The 26,470-nt window shown below is 38.4% G+C and overlaps 2 protein-coding genes across 7 annotated transcripts; one reads left to right on the top strand and one right to left on the bottom strand.

Moving 5' to 3' along the window:
• Nucleotides 1-398: 398 nt before the first annotated feature.
• On the bottom strand, nt 399-4,318 carry aagab (alpha and gamma adaptin binding protein). The gene is made up of 10 exons (XM_004553065.5): nt 4,128-4,318; nt 3,652-3,842; nt 3,475-3,571; nt 3,297-3,386; nt 3,098-3,181; nt 2,936-3,015; nt 2,664-2,760; nt 2,430-2,534; nt 1,015-1,064; nt 399-930 (listed from the first exon to the last, which is right to left on the bottom strand). The coding sequence occupies exons 1-10, from the start codon at nt 4,219-4,221 to the stop codon at nt 853-855; spliced, it is 966 nt and encodes a 321-aa protein (XP_004553122.1). The 5' UTR covers nt 4,222-4,318; the 3' UTR covers nt 399-852.
• A 179-nt stretch (nt 4,319-4,497) lies between these two features.
• Nucleotides 4,498-26,470, top strand: iqch (IQ motif containing H). 6 transcript variants are annotated; one of them, XM_012919592.4, is made up of 20 exons: nt 4,499-4,909; nt 5,015-5,110; nt 5,216-5,307; nt 5,438-5,513; nt 6,404-6,505; nt 8,292-8,394; nt 9,079-9,221; nt 9,327-9,860; nt 11,791-11,857; nt 12,740-12,823; nt 12,904-13,085; nt 13,965-14,237; nt 14,336-14,551; nt 19,755-19,875; nt 20,120-20,406; nt 23,332-23,490; nt 24,780-24,902; nt 25,017-25,065; nt 25,183-25,244; nt 25,818-25,926. In XM_012919592.4, exons 1-19 carry the CDS (start codon nt 4,859-4,861, stop codon nt 25,212-25,214), a joined length of 2,790 nt encoding a protein of 929 aa, XP_012775046.3. In that variant the 5' UTR covers nt 4,499-4,858; the 3' UTR covers nt 25,215-25,244; nt 25,818-25,926. The 6 variants fall into 6 exon arrangements, with proteins under 6 accessions (XP_076741932.1, XP_012775046.3, XP_076741931.1 ...); XM_012919590.3 differs by lacking the exon at nt 25,017-25,065 and adding an exon at nt 26,122-26,470 and having other exon boundaries at nt 4,500-4,909; XM_076885815.1 differs by lacking the exon at nt 25,017-25,065 and adding an exon at nt 26,122-26,470 and having other exon boundaries at nt 4,501-4,909; nt 14,411-14,551.

Genomic DNA, 26,470 nt, shown 5'->3' on the forward strand with positions numbered 1-26,470 from the left:
TGCTTCTCATACATGACCCTGCACCAAGGAGTAAAGTTGCTTGTTGAAACATTATTATACACCGTGACAAAAATTTGAAATTGATATACATAAAGCGGATAAGTGTCCTGTAATAAATGATATCATCAGGAAACCTGTAGAGGTGACGCGACACTCTTTTGCTAAACGGCATAGTTTGTGATGGTATGTATGTACAGTATAATATATTTTTAAATGTGCTTCTCTACTCATTAAGGCTTGATAAAAATATTAGAAACTCCCCACTGCGCTACATCTAAATTACTTATTTACTGCAGAGTTAATCGCAAAGCACAATACACATATCCTTTTATTTAAGTTGAATAGAGATTGTGAACCCATGTGAGTGTTCACAACAAATAAACCATACTCACTAAATATTAAAATCACAAGGTTTTGTGTTAATTTATTCCAGTGTGCATTATATGTCTTTTTAGGATAAGGCACATCATTTACCTTTAAAATATATGTATCAATGTACCTAATAACAAATACACAAACCACATACATTTCATGTCTTTCCCCACCTTCAACACCATCACGTGCTGAGGTTCACTTAGGGCTAAAGTATAGTGAAGAACCCAGGGGAGTAGATTGAGGATCAGGGCCACTCATTTGCTTTTCTTGCAATCAGGAATTCCCATCTGTTTTTTCAATACATCATTTCATGTTAAGAATCCACAGTTTTTAAATATACTAATGCCTACAGTGCCATCTGTAAGCATCTCCACTTTCCAAGTGCAAGCAGGATGTCACGGGATGCTGAATCTTGTGGAAGCCCCAAGAAAAACAGGAGGATCAGGTGAAAGGAGTCCAAGTTACAGCCAGCTACTTTTAGCTTTCTTCTCCCGATGATAACCCATCTATCTCATCTTCATCACCACCGATGGCCATCCAAAATGCTTTTGCCACCTAGAAAGCAGATTGTGGGTAAACAGATCATGTATTGAACTAATGAAGGGTTAAATTAAAACACTAAAGAAAAAAAAAACTTACCTTTTCTGCGTGAACTTTTCTCTGCTCGTGGGGTAATGAAGAAGCTTTGTCTGTAGGTTTAAAATAGAGAAGACCAAAATCATCAGTCAGCCACAATGACATCAGGTGCACTGGCATCCAAATATTTGAGCACTCCTGATGAAAAGTTGATTTGTTGTTTTTTGTTTGTTTGTTTCTGAAACCTTGAATGCAAGACTAGAGTTTTTGTGCAATGTAAGTATTCCAAAATCTTAGTAATCTCAGAAATCCTGAAGGTAACTAGCTTGTCTGTGCTTTGGCTTGTTCATAGTAATTGTTCTGGAAACTTGGGCAATGCACATTTCAAGACTTGCATACATATTCTGACTCCTAAAATATTATTCCTACAATAATCAGCCATTGAGTCCTCTACTAAGTAAGAGCGCCTTGTCTTTTGAAGATTAAAAATTTTATGCCCACAATTCAGGATATTGCTTTAAGAAGGCCTTTACTCAGCTGGAACTGGAATTAATGGAACTGATTTACTGTACTTAAAAAGAAAGGAGGGACATCAAAGTGATGTCTGGAAAACAAAGCAAAAAAAAAAACTTTAAGAGATCTAATCGTAGGATTGCTAGAATCAAAACCCTGTGATGAAAACAAAGGAACTTCAGGAAAATTGAGCAGACTGTGCTTTAATCTACTTGTACAACCACGACCTTCGTGGAAGAGATAATTAAAAGCATCAGAAGTTTTCAAATGAACATCTAAATAAACCTAATGATCTCTTTAACTGTTAAGCATATGGGTGGATGGCTTGTGTTACAGCCACTGGCACAAGATAGAGGAAGGATGGATTCAATTATACACCACAAATTCTGCACTGCAGTATCTGCAAACAAAAAGCTCAAGATAAAAAAAGATGATGTTGTTTAACAACATTTTAACAATCCGAAAAACACCTCAAAATCCAACAACAACTACTGAGTGACGAACACTGAAGATTTGTCAGTGGTTCTTGAAATTTCCTGAGCTAAACATCTTCAACAGTTGATGGAGTTTAAAGAAGCTGTGCAGGCCAGAACAAAGATCTGACAAAACTGAAAGATGTTTGCAAAGAAAGGGTGAAAATCCAACAAACAAGAATGGTAAGATGTGTTGCTTACAAAGTACTGACCATGGGGGCTTAAACTTTTTATCATAATCACTTTCTTTTTATTAGTTAAAGTAATCATCTGAAATGCATCAAACTATTTTGAAAATATAATGAAAAACAAAAGCTAAATACATCAAAGATGCTCACTTAGCTATTCAAAGTGAACTCTATAGAAAATATTTAACCTCCACAGGGACAACATACCTTTAAATAAAAAAAAGAAAGAAAGAAAGAAAGAAAGAAAGAAAGAAAGAAAGAAAAAACAAGATTTGCATATCTTTTTTAAAATTCTCCCATTTACCTTTCATCTCCTTTAATTTGGTAAAAAGCCGTTCAAAGTTATCAACATCTACATCTCCAGTTGTGAGGTTAGCGAGCTCCTGAATGTCCAAATCAGTCATTGCATCTGAGGGAGATCAAAAAAATGTATGTTTATACACATAACTAACAGTTCCAGCAGCAGTATTTTGAGGAATCTGAGAAAAATTGATTCACGACTTAGTAAAGAAAATTCTATCACAAGGCATTCGCTTACCAACTACTGCCTCTTCCTGTGTGTCTGTATTTGTAGTACTTTCTGTATGGTTAGGCTCCTCATTGTTAACGGTGCCCTCTACTGGTAAGCTGGAAGACTACCAAAAAAAATAAAACAGCTTGGATCAGCATGCCTCCACAAAAACGACTTTAAAAAAACATAAATTTAAATTGTATTGATTCAAGCAAGCAAGCAAGCAAGAAAATGCATGAAAAAATACTGTTAAAACCTAAATAAATCGATCATTATCAAAAAAGGAAAACTCCACTAACTGGTGGATCTTGGCAGGTGCGTGGGTTGTTATGTCTGGAAGCCACCAAACTGCTCATCAGACCAAAGCCCTGATTGTGCCCTGTTAGAGATGTAAACTGTCACATGCCATACATGCATACACAGAGTATGTAGTAGTTAAATCAAAGGTTATGTCATCTTACCATCCTTCATTTCCACGCTGGACCACACATTTGCATTGAGAGCCTGAACAATTCTCTTTACACCTGTGGATTCTGGAAAGTCGTCTGATAGAGAAAACAGAATAGTGTGAATGCGGGTGAAAATATTATCAAAACACAAAGAATTGAGATATAAATCTGGGTGATGTCACTGCTCATTTCTCCCATTTGAGAAACTCACCATCCTCATCTGGGAGCTCCTGAGGATTGAGTTCTACGAGCTCAAATGCATGAGCCAAACACCACTGCTGCGCTTCATGTCTGGTGACTCCTACAACATAAATTAGAAGTTGTATCCCCCACGACTTATATGTAAGACAGTGTTTTCTGCAAGCCACATGCAGAGCAAAAAAACTGACCATTTTCACAGACTCTGTCACAGACCAGGATGAGCACCTCTGGCGCAAGATCTTCCACTAACGGGATCCAAGGTTGTAGCTTTTGCAGCCCATCTTTCTGCAAACATAATGGATGATATAAAGGCATGAAGAAACGTGCTGTTTAGACTTATAAATATAACTTCTTATGTCACATACCGCTTTGCTGTCAAAATAAGCGATGAAAGCTTGCATGGACTGGGCAATCTCTGACGACATGTGAAAAGTGCTTGATACAACACAGAGACTGACATCTGCCGTATAATACTTGTTGTTGATGGTCCAAGGGTACCAGACCACTGTTTCCTCTCGCTTTGTCGGCTCGGGTAAAGTCTTCGTACTGAGGATTTCTGAGACAAAAACAAATCTGTTGATCTACACGAACAAAGACGTCAAGCTAAGCTTCTCACGGTGAAAGCTCAAGCAACAGGAATAGTATTAACCTTAATTAGCATTACCATATCGCTTGTATATCAGCCTGGCGAAAGTAAAGGACATAAAATGGCTTAGACGCCTTGAAGAAATTCGCTATTAACCCGAAAAAAAGACATAAAAGGGCTTCCAGATGCTATCGCTTAGTTAGCTCTGTTTAACGTTAGCTTCCTTACTATTATGTTATTTTCACCTTAACTTACGTTTGATTAGTTCTTCTTCTTTAAACTCGCTGTCACAGCTAGTGACAAGCACACATGGGGTGGCTATTTCTGTGTTTTCTTCTGAAGCTGACATTTTAATTATAAATTGGAGAGAAAGCTTCTTCAGCTATTAGCTTAGCGTTACGATGGAAAACTTGGGAGACCTTTCAACTCTGACCGGCCTCTTCCGGTGCACGTTAAACAGTCTTGTGACGTTTAATTGTAAAAATATTTTTCGATCCATCATTGAAACTAAGTAATAATAATAATAATAATAATAATAATAATAATAATAATAATAATAATAATAATAAGGATGATGATAATGATAATTATTTAAAAAGCAAAATCAAAAAATTGCACTCTGCGTTTATGTGAAGTGGAGGGACACTGTGAACAAATCTAACATCAGCTGATATGTTTTAGAAGGTGATTAAAGTAAAGGCCATGGTTATGTGGCAATGGGATTGGAGCATTGGGATAAACAATTATTTACTTAGACGTGACCCTTATATGCCTGACTGTCAAACTCCAGGAAGAAATGAGCTGCACGGTGTCTCGTCGTCAAGGTTACGTGTACCGAATCAGAAACTTTCACTGGTGACAAGCTAATTGTTTCGCTAACAGTGGGTAACTCAATGACTGTAGAAAAGTCATTGGGGTAACTAGTACAGTTCGCCATTGTGCTATATATATTTCAGTTACAAACCCATAAATAATGATGAAAAAAAATGTCCGAAGTGGTTAAAAAGGAAGACAAGTCGGGAGCTGTTTCGGTTCGGGTAAAGTTTCCTTGACTTATCTTGCCTTTCGCTAAATCATCAAACTCGTGTATGCTGTTTTTAGGTCATTTTCTGGAGTATTTACATTTTATGACTGTATTGCAGGTGGAAGACGATTTAAGACAACTCAAACCTAGTCTTGAGAAAGTGACTGTCAGTGAGGGGAGGACAACACTGAACACTCAGGCCCTGAACATCAGGGTGAGAAATCTTCACGCACAGTAGCATTTATATTAAATAAAGAGACTTAAGTGAAACATAGTACACGTAAGAACCGACAGTTAATAAGTTCTTGACTGTCTGTAGAAACATGCAGAGGATTGTTTGAAAACAGTGAATAAGCAGCAGCTGGTTCTTCCTCCCATTGAAGATTTACAAAAAAAGACTATTTCTAAATGGTAAGTAGTATTTTTAGTGGGAATATTTTGCTCAACCATTACCTTTTTGCAAATTTGATTAAATATGTTTAGAATTGTTGTGAATTCTGGTTAATTGGGATTGTGAGTCTGAAAGAAAGTCTTTACACAGGACTCCTTGTCTGGAGAAAATCTCAGATGTGAAGAAACAGAGAGAAAACCTTCCAGGAGCTCCAGCAGGGGAACAGGTAGATTATTATGTGCATTCAGAAACTTTAAAAAAGGATAATAAATGACCTTTTTTCAATTAATGAGGGTGTGTACAAGCTAAACACGTGCAATACGATAGGGAAGGTAAAAGCGGGCAAGGATTGATACCTTTTTTGTTTAGCAAAAATCCTAACTATTTACACGCTCATTGGAAAAATTATTAGGTACACCTGTTTGCATTAACAGCATGTCAATGCAAATATCAATAGCCCAATCACACGGCAGCAACTTGGTGCATTTAGGAATGTACAAAATCACCTGCTGAAATTCAAACTGAGCGTCAGAATGGGCAAGATGATCTCTGGACGTAGCATTGTTGGCGCCAGGCGGTCTGTTCTGAGTATTTCACAAATTGCTAGTTTACTGGGATTTTCCTGCACAACCATCTCTATAAGGTATACAGAGGATTGTCTGAAAGAGAGAAAATATACAGTGAGCGACAGTTCTCTGGATCAGAGGAGAATAGCCAGACTCCTTTGAGTTGATCCATCACTTTACGGTTACAGTGTAACCATCTTCAGATGGCTGCTTCCAGCAGGATTATGCACCATGTCACAAAGATTGTTCACCTCAAAGTGGTTTCTTGAACATGACAATGAGTTCACTGTACTCAAATGGTCTCAACAGTCACATGATCTTAAACAGAGCACCTCTGGGATGCAACAGATCTGTATTAGTGGCGTGATGCTGTCAAAGTCTCTGAGAAATGTTTGCAGCCCCTTGATGAAACTTGTGCCATGATGAATTAAGGCAGCTATGATTCAAAAGGGGGTTCAACCTGGTACTGATGAGGTATACCTAATGAATAGACTAATGAGAGTGCATCTTCTATTACAATTTCTGATTTTTTTTCCTTTCTCTGTTTCAGGACAAGTTAGCATTGAACATGTGTTTGCCAAACAAAAGATCCATTAGGCATCAGAAATCTGGGAAATTGCTTACTGATACTCACAGGAAGAGAGCAAATGAGGTAAGTAATATTCCATAAATGTAGAATAACCTGTAGTTGTAGTTTGCTATCATGCATGATTTCTTTAGAAACTACACCTTACAGAAAGCCATAGGGTCTTTCAAATGAAGTATAAACATGGTATTACATTTACTGATCATATACATAATGTTATAACATAAACAACTCTTAATCCAGTTATTCTTATTGTGATGTATTATTTATCACAGGTGGGTCTAAAATAAACCCTGTGAACTTGCCACTTTAGTCAACTTTTCTCTGGAGCCTTTGAATCTGTTTATTATGTCGATAGTTGTTTTTTTCTCCAAAAATTATGTGCTACAGTTTGTCGGATTGAATACTCTACACAAAGTAGCTGACAGATAATTTGCAGTGGCTTTGTAAAACGGAACCACAAAAGAGAATTTCGACTTTTCATTTGTTGCAGACATCAGGCTCAATGTTTTCTAATTATATTTGAAATGTTTTCATGGGGCATTTCAGTCTTACCGCTGGAAAGAACACCATTCACTGCATGAAATCTCGGCTATAATCATAGTTTTGTCAGAGTTTAATTATGAAATAATAATTATTTCCTCCGGGTATTTGCTTTGTACAGTGAGAAAAGTTTCTGCTGCACCTGTGGTGAATTAGATATCATTGTTCTTTTCCCCGATACTTACTCTCTAATCCTTCCAATAGACAGTGTGTGCTGGAGTGAAGAGTGATGGTAGTGTTCTGTATTAATAGATGCCTCAAGTCTCATGTTCAGACAGTCTGTGACGTAAAGGTCACTTGGCTTAGGGATGACATCCAGCACTTGTCACAGCAAACAAATTAATCTTTGCAAAGGTCGGCATTAGTTTTAGATCTATTTTACACACTTTTCTGATATGTTTTTGGGAATCTCTACCTGACACAAGAAACATAGGCCAAGACTGTCACTCTGATATAGGAGAGATGGAATTGCTGGCTGCAGAAAGCGGAAAGCAGCAGATTGCAGCACATCAGCATTCTTCTAAAGTAACAGGCGCCTGATTGCTGTGCTATGGGCTACTGGTTTACAGCTGTCTCAAGACAGAAGTGGATACCTGGTCCAGCATGCCAATAAGACAGCCGTAGCTTCCCCAACTGCTAACCACTGGCTCTCTGCCTGCTACCATCTCCTGCAACTCAGGCCAGCTCTTCTTCTCTCCATACCCATGCCAGGCAATGAGCGTTTGCATTTTAGCAATTTTACAAAGGGTGCCACCTTTTTCCCAACCTCATCTGAAACAGATGTGTGCCTTTGAGGGGAGAATCTCACTGCACCTGGCTGCTACCTGTGGTCTGTCAAAGAGCTCAGTGGTCTGAGAAGAACAAAAGAAAGGACATTAGGTGACAAATCTGGAGGAGCACAAACTTTCTGTTTTATGAGTTGTGAAATGTTTAAATGTAGTCACAACAAATTCATACTGAAATTAGGCCAATAAATCTTGTTTTATTTTTATTGTAATCCAGTGTTATGAATTAAAATGTTTAAGGTTAACAGATTTGAATAACTATGATTGACAGTGAGTTACAGCGAAGGTCCTATTGCCAGTGGCACTTTTCTAAATTCTTAATGAATGCAGCAAACCTGTTGTTTCTGATAAAGCATGCTATCCTGAACCGCTTGTTTCTACTTATTCCCCTAGAAAATGTTTTCATGTCTAATGGGACAGATGGGTTTTAATGTGGACAGTAGCAGGTAATGTCAGGCAGCGTTTTGTTGGTTGTGTTTACATCTGATGTGCAGTCACTGATGTTGCGAAAATCTTCTGTTCAGGCAAAAGGTGACAGGATAATCTCTGGCTCTGTGGTGAATCTTCAAGGAGCTGAATCAAAGGGCCATCACATCCTGGTAGTTCCCAAAGAAGACTTTTGGACAGGTTAGCAGCATTTCACCACCCCTACACCATCTCCTCATCTTTTATACTCCAGACAAACATCTTTTGACATTCTGTGTTTGCTTAATGTTTGCGGAAACTTTGATCAAGTCAGTAATTCCACAATACTCTATAGTGTCAAACTCCAAATCATATAAATTTTTATATTAAGTTAGTAGTATTAAGTTTAGATACTATTATATATATTTTCTTAATCCTGGGAGAGGATGAACGAGGACAGTGCCACATCCAAATTTGTGTTCTGTGTCGATCGACTACAAGGCTGCATCTCTTTATCCCAGAGAAGATTGATATTTTTCAAAGATGGGACAGCGCTCTACAGAGTCTGTAGCAGTTTTTCCTGTTTCTGTCTGCTTTTTACATTAACCTTGAATTTATTATTTAGGGAATATTAAAAAATGTCTTTTATGGAAAATGTCATTTATCTTTGCTAAAAGTTCTACTTTTTAGAATACCAAACTTTTAAGAATCTGGATAAAAGTCCATCAGCTTTGCCAAAGCTATTATGTTTTTTGTCTCATCCTTCTAGCTGTTTTAGTTTTTCTTTCATGATTTTAGGTTAAATATCTCAATGACTCTGTTCTTGAAGAGATAGCTGATGCTTGATTTGACTTCTGATCACTTTTAAAATGTATCTGGGTCTTTCTGTGAATTTTGCCCTGATAGATTCAAAGTCCACGTGCCACGAACAGCCAGTATGTAAAACAAAAGCTGAATCCACTTATTTAAGAGCAGACAAAGACTGCACACCCACTGAGACACCAGCTTTCGCCACAACTTCCAAGAGCATGGTTCCTAGAAGTCCTCAGGTACACTAATTCAAAAATAGTAGGTGCTAAAAACCAACATTTTCATGAATTGTAACACTGTTATTAATAACTAAGCTGGGTGTCTCTCACTTGTTTCCTCTTTAGAGCCTGCCTGTAGATATCCCCAGGTACCTTTTTACAATCAGAAGTGGACAGGTCGACCCAATGGCTGCAGACTTCTGTCATTTCAAGCAGTGTTTTGTCTTGTGCTGGAGCAGTGTGGTTGATGTTCTAGAGGCCCTGCAAAAACTGCTCAGGGAGTTTGCTGTGCCTTTAGCCAAAGTGGGTGGAGAGCGCCTGGTGGAGCTGAGCCATGTTTGGGATAGTGGTTGGAGTAAGGCTCCTTCAGCGATGCCTGTCCTCTCAGTGCTAGAAAACTGGGAGGAGGTTTCAGAACTCATCTCGCACCCAGGTCAGCGCTACAAGGGAGAGGGAGGCATCGAGGCCGCTGCCATCCACATCCAGTCCTCCTGGAGGCGCTACTTAGCCCGGACAGCCTACTTGTGCCACTGTCGCCGCAAGTGGGCGGCGGGCACCATTGCCATCTCATGGTTGATGCACGCTCAGCTGTGCCGTGTCAGGAAGGCCCTGCAGGCTCGGCGTTTTAGTCAGCTGGAAAACAGCCGCAGCCGAGCACAGGTGATGCTACTTTCTCGCTTCCATCTCTCTTTTACCTAATAATGCTCTGGTACCTGTTTTCTTGACTATTCTCTCAATTTCTCCAAATCCAATGAATCCATTGATATTTGTCCTTTGACTGTAAATGGATTCCTTTTCATTAAAATAAGGTTGCACATTGTGATTCTGTTTAGTATAAATGTTCTGTATTTTACAAGCATTTTTTAAGGCACATGGTCATTTCTAGAACACCAAGACAATTTTAGAAATTTGGACAGAAGCCATGTAATGCTATGCTAAGATGCAGTGTTATAGACAATTGTTTACAGTGGTAAAAAATGCATTTCTCTAGTACTTACAGTGTGAGATTTAAAGAAACAAACCCAGATATACACATTTTAGTAAAGTTTAAGGAGAAAACAAAAAGACAATGGAAAAGTGGACGGGATGAAGACAATAAATATAAGTATAGCCACACTGTAAAAGAAGACAGAAGCAGAAACAGTGGTAATGAAGGCTACAAAGCCTAGGGACAATCAGCTGATTGTCTGTTACAGTTCAAGTAATAATTACTACACATATGATGAAATGTTATAAAAATGAAATACGTGTTTTGGCATTTGTTAGTTATTTGATCTCTAAAAAGGAAAGGTTTCCCCTCTCTCTCTTCTGATACTCAACATCTGATTTAATGAAAAAAATAGATTATGTATTTTCTCAGTGCCACATCAATTGTGTTCTTTGTCGATCAAGCACAAGGCTACTTCTCTTCACCCCAGAGAGGATTGATATTCTTATAAGATAGGACAGCTCTCTACAGTGTCTGTAGCACTTTTACCTGTTTACCAGTTTTTTACAACCTTAGATTAATTTAGGAAATATTAAAAAATATATCTTTCTGCTTTTAAAAATGCCACACTTTTTAGCAAGTGAGCATGATTTGTGCTATTAAGTATCAATCCTGATCTAATGAACAACTAATGAATCTTATTCCACTAGTATGAAATAAAATATATTTACATAGTCATGGCTTCTGCGTTTTTCAGTAAGCTACAAGGCAGATTTAGGTGAAGAAAATCAAATATTGTTCAGAGAATGTGTTTTATATATTGCCCACATACTGGAAAGGGATTTTTTCTTCATTCAAAAATAATATGTTACTGTGAATTTTAACGTGTAAATAAACAGTAAACATGTTCTAATCACACTGGCATAATTTAAGAGATGCAAAAGAGTGACGGTACATATAATCTACACCAGAACTGCAGTTAAAAACAAGTTCGTTTTTTTATTTATTAGGCTGAAAAGACTGATTTTCTTCATTGAAGACTTCCAGGCAGGCTTCCCAAAGTTTATGTTCAGTATCTCCAAATATTTTAACATCTCCTTAACATGGCAGAATGCATGACGTATACTTAACTACGTTAACTTGTAATCTTAGACATGGGAAATAAAACAGTGTTTCTATTTAAAAGACTGCTGTGACAGTTCAATTGTTCTACATACGTAATATTCTGTAATCCTTTTCCCTTTTCTTGTAGATGTCATGTCTCTGTGTCATCTGGCTGAACATCTTCTAGAGCGCTGACATAATATTAATTAGTGCCTAAAACCTCATTTAGTTTTACCATTACTGTGTGTGTATACATGCACTAAATGTATGTTCTCACTCTTAAAGCATTCATACCCTGGTAATTAAGCCTGCTAATCTTCCCCTGGCAGTAGCATCATGTACCTTGCTGATTGAATTAATTGTGAGAAGATGTTCCTAAAGTAAACGCTTAATTTAATTACGGTGGTATTTTATGCTTGGTTTGCTTCTGTGAGCCCAGAGAGAGATTGGCTTGATGTGTTTTAGCTATGCAATGATATGATGATTTGTGTGTGTATGTGTGTGTGTGCATACGCTCTGGCGATCCCATCTCTGATCGCTCCTTTTTTCCGTCCCCAGCATCTGGCAGCCAACTGGAAACGCATCCAGTCCTTCAAGAGGACCATTATCCACATCCCTTCATTAGGTAGCTTTCTTTGCCTGCTGCACACACACAAGCACATCTGATCTAGCAGCAGTCACCCCCGGTCTCACCACTCTGCTGCCCCAGTCTGTGGCCCTGGTGCAGGCACTCTGTCTCGTTCAAATGACTCTCTGCAGGAAAGCACTCACAGGATGATGACAGTCCCCATGCCAGGGAACTGAACAATTTAGTCTCAATCGCCATTTAATTTGTAGATTAAGCAAATGAAAAGCCATTATGGTGAATATTTACAAGCGGCACAAAGGTCTTATTTTATTGCTGCGCAAAAAAAAGGCAGAAAAAAAAGACACAAAAGAGGAATCGCTGCTGTGTTTTTCACGCTAAACACAGAGTGCAATCTAGGATCGGTTCTTGTTCTAATTTCACCACAGCATCCACATTTAGACAGTAATCAGGCATGTGCATTGTAAATCATTGAGCGATTGTCTAAAATTATTAAGCCTAATTACTAGCAGATGGAATGCTTTATTTGCACTTGGGGTGACTACAGAGAGTGCTGTGTGAGCAAGGATAATTAGAAAGTTGAACCCCATTGTTGTTAATTAGCATGAATCCAATCATTTAATTACCTTGATTCAGTTGAGGATTCTCTCTCAGGCAGAAATCCAGACATACATGGGCTAAAATCCTGGCGGTATCACTGAATGTAGTTCAGTGGTGGCTGGACATGGTGCAGCAGGACTCCCAGCACGCGACAGGCACAGCACCTGCTAGTTATTAAGCTAAATTAATCATCGGATTGCACTACAGTGTGATTAGACTTAAGTCCCTCATCCCCAAGTCTAGTAACACACGCATTATCAGTAGTTGTACAGAGCTACAGATTTTTAAACTGTTAGATAACATATAACATTTTTCTGACAGGATACTCTCAGAGGAAACGACTGAACTTGAGAGGCTCTGACATCCTACAGAACATCCAAATGAGCAGGTTGTGTGATATTAGAGGTAAGCTGCACAGCTTACGTTTTTTTATTGTTCATATCTGTAAACATGCCATTTGTAAAACACTCTTTGTGTAATTGTAGATGAAAATGTGGAGGTGATCTACATATGTCCCCAGCATCTGGGAAACGACATCTTGGACTATTACACCAGCCTCCTGAAGTGTGATGGAGCCACAGATGGGGCTGATACCAGGACCGCTCGAGCCTCATCCTCCGTGAGACGCTACATCATCCTCACACCTGAGGCTGTAGATTATTTCCCAGTAAGGATGACAGTATTCACCAATTTACTTGCAACTTTTAAGTATTAACATGATAACAATGTGCCTTTTGAGCACAGAAATCTGCTTACTATATATTTATAGATGCCACAAGCGTTTGTAGTTTATAAATTATCCTCTAGAGGGTACCAAAGGAGGTTGTTGTTATAGCGCTACACTCTGTCTAACATTTTTTCATCTTTCTTTCTACTTGTCAAACCAAAACTCTACATATTTTGCAAGTTTTACTGAATTTAACTGAGGGTGTTTTCAGATGTTGTTCAGCAGATGATTAAATTCCATAGTGGGTGGTTTAATTAACTCATCATTACATTTAAAGGCTGTATTTTTAATAGTTCTGAGTATCTCACTGCTATAAAAGTGAAGCTGTTGCTATATTTATCTTTGCACATCCAGCCATTCTATCCATCTTATTCCATCGTTTTGCGCTAGATTGAATGTGCAACATGACATGGTCTTCTTCATTCTTTTTATTGATTTTCCTGCTGTTTTGTTGTTAAACTGTGCCAGACGTGTTGCTGAGATGAATCACTGCTACCCATGGCTGGCAGCGCATTCTGCCAGTGACAGAAGGGATAATTCCATGTGGATCAAATAAATACAGATGTGAAGTAATTAGTTGTATTCCCAAGGAGCTCATTGGGAGCACACATTAAAGATGTGAAGGATAGGGGAGGCCTCCCACAGGCAGCTTTTATCAATTCAACCTGCTAGAATACAGGAGAGGTCAAAACCCTGCTGGCTATTTCAATAATAGATCTGTTTTGTGTACACAGTGATAAATCAGGTCAAGAAACAACCCTTGGAAGAGACAGTGAAAACGCTCCGCTTTGAAAATCGTCCTCCCCTCTTCTCTTCCAGACCCATAACATGTGCCTGTCTACACTTCTGAAGTACAGTCCACAAACCCTGAAGCACATCAGAAACCTGATCCAGGGGAAGCATGCCTATATTGTGGGTGGAATTGCCCACGTGGATGACCTGGCGGTAGCTGATGAGTTAGGGCTACCAATCCTGGGTCCAGAACCTGCTATTGCTCAACACTACAGCACCAAATCTGGAGGGAGGAGAATTTTTGTGGGGGCAGAGGTCGATGTGCCACCTGGTCAAGGAGACATCTACTCGCTAAACCAGGTCAGACACCAAATACTGCATTACACAGTCCTTCATCACTGCTCAGTAACAGATGAAAACATAATACATTTTCCCTCCTAATGTTTGTGTTAATTTAGTTTGCACATTTTTCAATCTTGGTCAAGCTTCATGAAACACTGGCAGAGCTTATGACTCAAAACACTGATGTGCAGCGCTGGCTCTTCAAGATTGACTCAGAGGATGGCAGCCACGGTACAGCATATTGTGATACATGCCATCTTAGTTGCTATAAGTGGGCTCTGCAGGAGTATCATCGTTACGGTCCGGAGCTGTGGAACCCAAAATGCATTCAGGTAAAGATGTGACTCAGAGCATTATGTCAATCTTCCTGTGACTTAAAATTTTTGAGCATAATTTTACACTCAATTTTATGCAATGTTTTATTAAATGAGTTTGAATTTGGAGTTTCTGTTTTTCTTTTTTGATTACTTTTCCTTATTACATCTCACCAAATTTATGTTTTTTTTACTATTATATCCTGTTTTTATGGCTCTCTCCAAAGCAGTGGTTTTGCAAAAACACAATACAAATAAAGTTTATTGCGATTATTATTACAGCACCCATGAGGAATCTCCCACTTTAAGTTAACATGGTAACAACTAAATAGTTAACAGATAACACTACAGTAGCGACTGGATATTAAAGTCCAGACTGTGCCCAGGTGTTCAGAAGAAGAGAGAGCCCCAAAAAAGGGTTAGATTCACTTCTGTCACTGAAGGAACAAAAGTGTATGTCACATTAGGGTCAAAGAGATGTCATTTTTCACCCTGGGGTCAGTGGCAATGCTGATTCCCTTAGTACAGTATTTTAAACGTCATCCCAGGAGCCTCAGAACAGTAAATCAATAGATGACATTTTTTAATTTTATACATATTTTATACATATAGATATATCCTGAAACACACACATAACCTAGAGTGCTTTAACTCATCCAACAGTAACAAATCACGGTACACATAGTGTATTTAACATACTGTTGCCTATCCGTATAGTACTGTGCAAAACTCTTGAGTCACCCCCTCATTTTTATATTTTCCTAAGAAAACAAGTGCAGTGACTTATTGAAATGTCTACATACATACAAATAAATACAGTATATAAGGCATAAACAGAGTTTATACCATTCTAACAACATTGAAAGTCAACATTTGGTATCACCACCTTTAGGAAGACTTTGTTGCAATAGGCTTCTTGAAGCTCTTCTTTGGATGTTGCAAATCAGCTTTTACAGATGGTGGATCCTGACCTCCTCCGTCCATACTAACAGCGATTTAAACCAAAATCTTCAAATTTGGTTCACTGCTTTTTAAGACCTGTTGCCACTGATTTTCAGTCTAGTACTTGTGTAATTTTTCTTTCTTAAGAATCGCTTCTTGGCAGCAACCTTTCCACTGGGATCATTTCTAATGGGACAGCAAATAGATCAACTAAAGTGTCAAATGTATCTCTCAGTCCCTGGCTCAGGTCTTTATTGGATTTTCTCATATTTCTTAAAGACTTTCATCTGCTGTTCATGTGCTGCAGATAGTTTTTTTTAATTTTATGTCATTTTTTGTAGATTCGGTTAAAGAATTGGAAGCAAATTGTGTTTATGTGACAGCAGCTAGTAACAAAGTTCCTAAAGATACAATTTACAATTGATACTTTGCTGAGTTGCTTGTTGTGTGGCTCAACAAAAAAAAGTAAGAAAAAAATATTCTTCTGAAGATGGCCAGTTGCAAGGACTGGACTGAAAATAAGGGAAGAAGCAACCAAAGAAAAACTTCAAAAAGTCTAGAGAAATATTGCTCAAGATCACTTAGGAAATTAGGAGAAAATACATCCTTTAAAATGAAATTTAAAGAAATGGGGGGAGATTCAAGACTTTCCCAAAGTAATGTGTATTTTGATACTTTTACTCTGCAGCTTGAGTGAGGTTTTCGCCTTAGTTGTTACCTTAGCATGTAAAGTTCTTTGTGATGGCTGCTGTGAATTGTCACTGTATCAGTAACTTTGTATAGAACAGAACTGAATAGTTTAAATACAAGTTACATTAATATTTGCTATACTGAGCTTTTTACATCTGTTACACTCATTAGATGGATCTGAGCTCTCTATAAAATAAAGTCTAAATTGCAAATGCGATGTTGCAAGAATTCATTTGTTTTTCCTGAAAATATAAATCCTGGTTTCATCTTGGATCTATTTAGAACAAATAAAATGTATTTAATCAATGGTAAACCATTCATTTACAACAAATGCAATCTGTACACAGCGCCTGAGCCCCTGGCTCTTATTTCTCATATGCTTACAAAGTAGCCTTTGATTTTCTGTCATGTGTTAATTACCGTATTTTGCCATTTAACTGGGAGCACTGTGTAAACTAATTACAGGCTAATGATTGTGGGCTTGGAGCACAACAATTTTACTTTTTATTCCATTCGGAAGAATAGCAGTCATCTCAAGGTTCTTGTGGCTCCCTCTGTTTTTGTTCCTATTAGCTCATTCTTTAATTCAGAGTGTATGTGTGGTGCGGGGCTGTAATTGTTGTGGCTTTGGTGCTGTTAATTATGGCAGAGAGTGGCTGAGCCACAGCCAAGGTCCATAATGGTGGCTGAAGCAGCACAGGGAAGTAAATGGGGTTTCTTTCACCAGCTGGGGTCCCATGGAGAGGGAAGAGTGCCGAGGCCCCCAGTGTAGGCCGACAGCCTCGGGGCTTCTGGGCCATATGGACACAACACTTTAACTGGCCTTTATTCTACACCTTGCTCTTTTAATCAAAGCAAAGCCCACATCCTGTGCTCTTCATTGCATGATGTTTTTCTTACGATATTGTTTTCTCCTAAAATCTGTTAGCCACTTGGATGTGAATCATACTGACCTTCTGTTGAAATGCTTTATACAGAAGAGTGCAATCTGGCTCTTTGTGCTGAAAGATCATAAAACAGTATTGTTGAGTAGATCCGAGCATATTAATATGTTATATTAATGTATCTAATCGTTATCTTCTTCACACAGCAAAAACTATCATGAATGTTTAACCTTCTTCATACATTTTGAGAAATGACGCTCATTAATAGAGCACTTTGCTGAAAAACAATAGATCTAACTGCACTCGTAATGACAGCTAGTGAATATACTCCAGAATATTTCGCAAGCTTTACGAAAACAGTAGTTTTAATAAATTATTAATCAAATACAAATGATCAAATTAAGCATTATAATACTAATCCATAATTTATCAGCTTTCACCAATAATTGTTTACCAATAAATATCAAAGGGATTATTAAAGTGTATATTATCATATGTGTCATAGTTTAGTTAAAGTCCCATTATATTCACTATAAAAGTAGATGGGGGATAAATGAGTGTGACTGGCCCTTTTTTCTTAATTATTGCTTGCTCTGACGGGCTCCATATGAGAAAGCTTGAGTCAGATGATACCATGTGCTCGTTCAAAATAATATTAACATTCAGAACCCTTCTGGCTATGCAAAAGGATAGCCTAAAATGATACAAAAAGGAGAATGGATGGGTGGTGGTGGTGTGTGTGTGTGTGTGTGTGTGTGTGGGGGGGGTTCATCCTTACTATAGGAGCTTTTGCACAGGTCTTAGAAAGCGTGTGTTTCTCAAAATATTGTGAGGCCCACAGCTTCCAGCACAATGTTTTAGCCTGCAGAAAGCCCCCAGGCCTCTTTTAGCATTTACACAGAGAGAGGTTAAAGACATGTAGATCTGCAGCCTTGCAATGCCCGAAGGGGGCCATACACACACTTAAGCGCTCACACAGCTTGCATATGGATCATTAGGCACAAGAGGGTAAAAATTACACCTAATAGCGTCAACAGATGGAGTATTTCTTTTTGTCATGCTGTGTACAAACAGATCTTGAGCAACACCTTATTTAGGTTAAGTTTGTCAGCGAAATGGGTCATTTGATAATCACTACCACTGAAGAGGTAGAGGGACATTTAATACAGATGTTCTATGTCTAAATATTGTGCAGTCTGTGCTTGCATGGAGGAGTTTAAATATGTAATGTTTTGCCTTAATATAATTAGCCTGAATTTAGGAATTTAAAATATTTCCTTTAGTCTATATATATATATATATATATATATATATGTTTTGTTTTTTTCATTGCAAAGACAATCCTAGGTATTTATTTACAATGTTTATGCAAAGAAATTTTGCCTCAGTTTGTACAAGAAATCCAAGGATGAGGTTGAAGTAAAGCAAATATTCATGCGAAATATATAAGTAGCCTGATTATATCTTCCTGTTCCTGAGACCTGTTCACTGTAGTATCTCAGTTGTTGTGCTATGTAGTGGAGAGGTGAAATGGCAATCAAAGAGCCAGGGCAACATCTATTTTATTTATGACCAGATTGCTTGGCTTTATGTGGACACCAAGCAAAGGCTGAATCCTATCACAGGGTACTATACGCAGTTTAAGTCCAAATAATTTATTGCAAAATACCTCTCTTTCTTTTCTTACTGTCCTGCTGTTTCTGTGAACTGCATAGGCAAAGTCCCGGGGTGAGTTTGCTCTTCCGTTGAGAATGACAACCGTTCCCTTACACTTTTTGCCGCACCATTGTGTGCTTTATGGTTTGTATAGGGGGAATCACTGTGTAGCATTTGACCTCGCCTCTTACAGTACTTGAATATGATGATGGCTGTTACATGACTGGAATATCAACAGTATAATCTCTGGTCCTGTCTCCAGTGAAGCCCAACAGCGTGCACTCAAAACAAAGTAATGATCTTGATAGTATGAGGACAGAAGAAAGATATTATTTCTACTTATAATTTAGTCATCTCTTAAAAATGTTTTTCATGTTTTATTGTGTATGAAAAAAATTAAATTCTTCTCTGTTGGCGCCACACGTACAGCATTGTTGTTGTTGTTGTCATACTGGCTACAGAGGGTTTAGTCAGGGCATTGTATTTTAAATATAGCCATCATAGCCTTATAAGAAGAGAGTTGTACTTGTTGTTGTCAAACTGTTTCAGGGAAACCTAAAACAAAAGTTAGAAATTAACAGCATAATTAAGTGGTGTAACCATTATGGCATTTCCTAGTTACAGAAACAAGAGTGATATCGATCTCAGTCAAGCCCTGATTGATCCCCAGATAGATGGGGTTAGCTTACGTATTCATCAACTGCCCAGTGGAGAGAGTTGTTATTGAGGGCAGCTGCTTGGAGGCTGTGAGTTAAAGCCATTAGACTCCTGAGGCCTTCTGATAATAGGCTGTCACTCACAGATGGACCCTCCCGCAATATCCATCAGACACTTGCACAGAAATTGAAGCAGCCACCCAAGGTCTGGGGGACAACAAGCAGTCACTGGAGTCAAACACAATGTGCTTCCAATAATATGGTCAACACATACAAAGCTTTAATAATAATGAAGTAACTGAAACTTATTATTTTGCATTGAATTGATACAAAAACTCCTAAAATTTGCACAATATTCAGTAGATGCTTAATGTATGCACTTTCTTTCTGTAGGAGACTGTGCTGCTCAGATATTTAGATGAGATCCCAGAATGGCTGACCCATTATGCCCAGCCTGCTAAAACCTCCTGCTATCCCAACTGGGCCTGCTTCCTGAAGACCTTCCTCAGGCAAGGTTAGATATCTATTGTCAGGCACGGAATGCTTTTCACTTGCAAATATAGCAGCATGTAATATGGATTTCCTATGTCATTCCTGCTTCACAGGTGTTGCCTTTGTGAAATGCGAAATTCAATAATTTTCATGTAACTTTCTGTGATTGCTAAACAGCTGCTAGGAGAGTTCAGGTCCTGTATTACTGTTAGGCTGTGTTTTGTTGAGGGTACTAGAGCCATTTATCTGCTCTGCTATGTTCCCAGGAGGTGTGGTGGAGGCCTACCCCCCTTCAAACAGTGTCACCTGTCTGACAGTAGATCTGCTGCTGGAGCCAGGGGGTGAAGTGACCATGTTCTCTTGTGGAGACCAACTCCATGGTGGTTGTAAACTTGAAGCTATAGGCTCCATTGTTCCTCAGAGCTCTGTACACCCAGAAACTTTGCACTCCATCTGCACCCGTGTAGGCCGGGCCTGCCTGCAGCGGCGTATCGTAGGTTATGTCTCTGTGGATCTCGTTAGCTTTCTGGACCATAACACCATGGAGAAGAAGGTGAGACACAAACAGAGAAGATCTTAGCTTATCTATCATAATAGATATGATCTAAGGTGTTACAACACATTCTGCAAATGCTTTTATTTCAACGTATTGGTGGAAAAGATCAATTTTTAGGCTGGATCCATAGGAGCAGTTAGGTGCCGCCCATATTAGTCCCCTGGGATCTAAAAAAAAAGATAAGGCAAACTGTGGGCACTGGGAGCAAATGTGTCACAAGGCCATCTAATAAACTGTCAAGTCTTATTGTGTCGATACACTGATTCCACCATTTAAGGCTTGCCCTTTAACCTTACAATACTGAGAATTTCAGAGGCACCTATCTTTCAGACAATAGGTCATTCCAAAGTGATTTGGCAGCTTCGGGTGGGGGGATACCCTGTCAGTGTTTAACCCCTACCTGCAGCAGTCGGCTGAAATGTATCTCGCTATTATAGCCAGGCAGCATGGAAGTCTTATTTCATTTGTCAGGATTAAGTTTTGCTGAAAGCACTTTGATTTATGATATTTGAAATGGACTGGTTTATGATGCTTTAACCTCTGCTCCTAACATGTGGCTTGACTGACTGCCTATTGATTTGGAGCTGTATGATGAAATGCTTTGTATGTAATGTAGTCTATAAAATACTGTGGAATTTTACAGGTTTTACAAAAGCACAAAGAAGAAAGAAGGACACTATCTTCTTTCCCCTTCTTTCATTAAAAAACATGAAAGAACACCAGTAGCAGAATACAATTTGTCCTCTAGTTATTTATGATGGATTTTTATTCAGAACAGTTCAAAAAATATCGTCCCTGCACTTTTCCGACTTTCCTTCTTTTGTTTATATTCATAATAGATATGCCGGAGTTGGAGAAAGAGCACACTTGCCACTAGAGGGTAGTATCTTCTGGATTAGATGTAATGTACAATGTAAGCAAAGCAGTGTTGCAATTTGCATCCTATAACCTCAAATGTCCGATTTTGTTTTAGATTATCAGCATTTTTTCTTTCTTTGAAGATTTAGAAATCCAGCCAGGAATGTTTTTGTCAGTAGGCTTTGCACAGACTGTGGACTCTACCATGCTGTATTTATTTTAGGGTAAAAAACCAACTTGCAGTACTTTCTTACATCCTGTGATTTTATTTAGTCAAATTAAACTGTCATTTCAGTGACAAAATGGTGACACTAAAAGCAGAAATTTCTTAAATGTGTTCGGGACAGAATCAGGCCCTTTTTCCTTTACCTGTTTAGAATGAAATAATGACAGGCTTAAAATTAATTTTCATCTTCAATGTTGACCTGAAATTGAAAGGGACTCACTGACAGCATAATTAAGAATAGACTATAAAACAGCGTGTGCTTCAATAGAGGCAGGAACATTAATGACAGATTCTTAACCATCTCCCCACACACACAAAGCTTAGATGGAAGAGAGCCACATGGGCAAACCTGTCTGGGTTTAAACATCAATTTAGATTCAAACCTGTTGCTAAAAGCTGCCTACTTTATTTGATGGGAAGAAGTGGGTCACATATGTTTGCCCTTGCAGTCTTTCCTCACATTGTGGAACGGTGGGGCCCCAGCTGCAGCATCGGGGCTTTTAATGAAAATGCAAGGCAATAGAAAACAGGTACAATCCAGGCTTACATTTCCCACAGCTTTGTTAAGAGCAACAATGGGACAGGGGTGTATGAGTTTTAGTGAGTTGAGTGAATGGCTTGGTGAAGTGTGTCCATCACTCAGGCCCAGGTATCAACCTGATATATAGAGACGTGAATCTGCCCACAGGTAGCTAAAGTACCACCTACAGAAAAGCTCACTCAGTTCTGCTAAAGTGTTTCCCACCTTGAATTTTTTTTAACTTTGTATCCACATACTGTACTTTTTCTTTTTGACGTTTTTATGTACCTCGTGAAATTTTCATACTTGTTTCTGCAGTTTATAAATCATAAGTTTGGGCATTTTCTTATTGGGAAGAAAAGGTTACTAACCAAAACTGCGTAACTTCTGCCCTATAAATCAGATTATGTCAAATCAGGAAAAAGCTATTTTTGTCTCTATAACATTTTAAAAACAAATTTTTCAGATAAACATGTCACACATTTTCCAGTTTTCCCGCTTGTCCCAATCTTTTCAAGTTTTCCAAACATCTCACATTTTCAGGTATCTCTCCGGAATTGTTTTTTACACGCTGTCGCACTAATCGGTCCCAAAAACAATTGTTATAGAAGCAGACTGTGCAATATGCTTTACAATATATTCAAATTTCATATAAAACACAGTGAAGCATTTAAGATAATTACTGCGTATGGTCAGATGTCCATGTGCTGGTGGAGATAAAGTACTCGGGTTACCGAGACTGCGGGTTCAGACAGGCAGCAATTTGCATTCGGTGGCAGGAGCGTTTACTTTGACAAATAGGAACGGCTAAAGGAGGCAGCCAACTGCCACTTAGTTATTAACAACTCCTTCACTGGTGATTTATTTGTCACTTTTGAAGAAAGGGCAGAGCTATTAGGTTATTATTGGGAAAATTAGCCCTGTTTAAGCGGAGGGCTACGACCATACCTGACCCCTTAATATACTTATAATGATGCCATTTACCATACATAACTGAACTTTACTTCTCATCAGACTTGAGCCAAACATGCCCAGGGCTGCCCGAATTCAAATACACAGGGAAGGATCTACTTTGTGCACATGTCAGAACTGAATTACCTAAATCAGTCAAACACTCACCATGCCTGTGTTTTCCTTATGTTTGCCTCTTAACATGAGTAACACTGTAAGGATTAAGAGGTGCTAACTCTTCGCTTTGTAAGGTCCGGGGATGAAATACTTTGATGTTCCATTTTTTTTGTGATTAAATTGAAATGATTAAGTCTATAGAGTTTTGTCTTCTCTCCATGACACAGAGTTCACGACGTCTTGTTTGCAGGTGTGGGCTGTTGATCTGGACATCACATACAGTAACCAGCTGGCCATGACCCAGATGCTTCTGATGATGACTGGAGGAACGCTGAATTGCCGCACAGGCTGTTTAGAAGCGCCAATGCCAATCAGCGAGAAATGCTGTGAACACCAGATCGTGCCCAAAGTACCGTCTTATATTTGCTTATATTTGCAGTTTAAATTATGTCTTTACTCACCTATCAGTGTGTTGAGTTTAGATGCTATAATTTAAATTCACACTTTTTTCTTTTTCTTCTTAAATCAAATGATGCCGTCACGTAGTTTCTGCAACAAAAAAGCAGCCTGAGACTATGGAGGCTATTCGTAGCCTTTCAGTAATCACAAAGATAGATCAACGTTTTGCTCTTCATTATTGTTAAATACAACTAAATACTGTAATTATGCACCGAGCTCAATTGGTGTTTAGGTGCTGAATTCATTATCATTTTGATAGATGAGCCTAAATAATCAACACATTAATAATTCATACCATTTTCATTATGCATGTGTATGCATGCTTGAACACCTCATCAACCTGGTGCCAGGCCTTAAACAATAGAGTTCTTTTATTAGCAGTATGCCCGAGTTTACGCTTGTTGATCTGCGACTTGTATTATTTTATCAAACATTCATTTAGTTGGTGGCCTGGTGCTTCAGTACAGCAGTTGAGCCACTGCAGTGTTTAATGGCTTCGGCGCTGGCCGTCATTAAGGCCCTGCATATTACAAACACAATTAAATCCCAGTTGGACGCTTTTATTGTTGTGTGAGGGCCCTGCATCTGACAACTGCAAACACACACCCTTCACAGCAAGTTATGGGCTATCTCCTGAGCTCACGGGGGCTTAGGCCTACTCTTTAAGTCTCCCAAAGGTGGCTGAGAAGCAGGAACATTTTTATCCTCCTAAGCCCTGCCACTTTTAAGTAATCAACCTCTCTGGTGTTACTTATGACACATGCAAACAGAATCCCTCTATTACGGTGATACAGAATGTTGTGTGCAGTGAGTATTCCTTTTGTGGATTCACTAATGCTTTGATCTTAGATTGAATGAAAAAAATCTGCAGTCCCCAACCTGTAGTTTCTTTGATTGGTGTCGTACAATTAAGCTCATCTTGTGTTTGGCATGTCTTCTAAGCATTAATTGTTCCTCCCTGCAGTTAATTAAGAAAGGCCCAACAGTTTACCACATGTGCCCCGTACTCATCACGTTCACTAATCACACACACAAATTCAGCAGTGACCCTAAGGACATGTCTGGGGTTTAGCCATTTCTGCTCTATCTATTTCACACACCACCACCATACTTAGCTGCCAAATATAATCAAACTTTAAATTATTGGATTCAATGAATTAATTGACAAACAGTCATCACTCACATCTTCTGCTGTTTTCTTTTTTCTTTCTTTCTCTCTGTCTATTTTTTTTTGTCCAGGCTCCAGTTGGAAATCTTTGTGCAGTTATTGGGAACCACTTATTTCACTCTGACCTTTCCATGTTATACAATAAGGTGTTCCTTATGATGTGCAAGGCCCATGGCATAAGATTTAACAAAAAGGTAACAATTCAGAATTGATCGGCACGCTTTTCTATCATCATTTCCACTGTTCCTGTTATATGGTTAATACAAAGGGAAACTGCACAGATTTTACACATCAGAGTCTGTTTTCAGGTTTTAATGAGTACAACAGCATATGGAGGGAGGGCAACATACAGAAAAGGTGTGAATTTAAAGAGCTTAGATTTAAAGCAGGGTTGAAATGCACTAATAGTTAGTACTCTTTGCTATACAATGATGAAGCTTTATTTTTCTCTGTTTTTTGTTGCTTGCGTTTCAGACAAAGCAAGGCACAGTTTTCGCTTTTTTTGACAGCAGTAAGCGAAGCAGTATTGGAATGATGTAAGTATGTCTTACTACACCAGATCCATACAAGAAAACATGAGTTATGAACTTTCTTTCTTTATAGACAAACCATAAGCTGATCTTTTATTATTTTAAGTCAGAAATATGGACAAACATAATGTGGAAGAGAATAAGATTTTTGTTTTTTTGCTGCATATATGTGTATAAAATTTGAGGCTCATCCCCGGGAGATGGAGCCTTACTCTCCTCTGTTCAAATAGGCGATCACTTTCCAAAGAAGATAATAGGCGATTAGGTGAAAGACTTCACATGGCTAAGAGTAAAATCAATTCTTTCAGAGGATTAAGATGCCACCTCTAGCTTTGGTAATGCTACAAACTCTAAAAGTTGTTAAGCAGAGGGTTATTTAACATATTTATCACACAAATCCTTTCGCTTCCACAATGCTGTAACAGTTAAATCAAGCTGTGCTCATCCCCCTAAAGAGCGAAGATGTTGTCTGCTGAAAGTTTCATTTAACCACCACTATCAGATGAACAAGGTGATTGTTTCTTAGCTGGCGACTTGGGGATCATTAGTAAACTCGTTTGTTTGTGGTGTCGTTAATAGAACAGTCTCAGAGGATCTCCAGAGAGCTCTCGCGACCTTTGCTCGGCATCTGTCAGTCATTCATCAGGAAATATCAATCCCTAAAAGCCAAGGAGAAACCAATTTCATGGTACCATGTTAATGAGTTAATGATCTCTCCTCATCTATTTGTCATGAAACTTGTGTATCAGTGAAACTGAAAGCATGATCACTACTCATAAATATCCTAATAAGAATATATTTTCAAGTTAATGTTGATGATTTTATGGAATAATAATAGGTAATACTCTAAGTTTGCTTCCTTTTCTGTCTGCTTTACTTGAAGGAGGTGATTAAGGAAATAGAAGATATACTGCAGATGACTCAGAACAAGCTTCAACGGGAGGCTAAACCTGCATCTTAGATAGTTCCATTATCAGTGTTGCTGACTTGCTTTTCCAAAATCACTAAATATAACTAAATATGTCTACTCTGAAGATGATTGAAGGACTTTCCAAATAAATTCCTGAAAAAACCCCCTAAATATATCACAAATCTGTAAAATCACTGGCTTTGTAAAAAGTTTCAAAAGCCTGAATATACTTTACTATAAACAAAGATTACACTGCCAGAAACCTATGCAGAAGGAATTTGCATGTGTAAATCAAAAAGTGTGTACATAAAAAGAAGTCAAA

This window comes from Maylandia zebra, linkage group LG7 (assembly GCF_041146795.1).
Source record: "Maylandia zebra isolate NMK-2024a linkage group LG7, Mzebra_GT3a, whole genome shotgun sequence".
Classification (NCBI taxonomy): Eukaryota; Metazoa; Chordata; class Actinopteri; order Cichliformes; family Cichlidae; genus Maylandia; species Maylandia zebra.

Excerpts from the sequence above, each read along its gene's own strand:
- aagab (XM_004553065.5), bottom strand. The coding sequence starts at position 4,221 with ATGTCAGCTTCAGAAGAAAACACAGAAATAGCCACCCCATGTGTGCTT. Across the intron at positions 3,843-4,127 it reads AGAAGAAGAACTAATCAAAC|AAATCCTCAGTACGAAGACT; the intron begins GTAAGTTAAGGT and ends TTTTTGTCTCAG. Across the intron at positions 2,761-2,935 it reads GCACCTGCCAAGATCCACCA|TCTTCCAGCTTACCAGTAGA; the intron begins GTTAGTGGAGTT and ends TTTTTTTGGTAG.
- iqch (XM_012919590.3), top strand. The coding sequence starts at position 4,859 with ATGTCCGAAGTGGTTAAAAAGGAAGACAAGTCGGGAGCTGTTTCGGTT. Across the intron at positions 20,407-23,331 it reads ATAACACCATGGAGAAGAAG|GTGTGGGCTGTTGATCTGGA; the intron begins GTGAGACACAAA and ends TCTTGTTTGCAG. Across the intron at positions 25,245-25,817 it reads CGAAGCAGTATTGGAATGAT|AACAGTCTCAGAGGATCTCC; the intron begins GTAAGTATGTCT and ends TGTCGTTAATAG.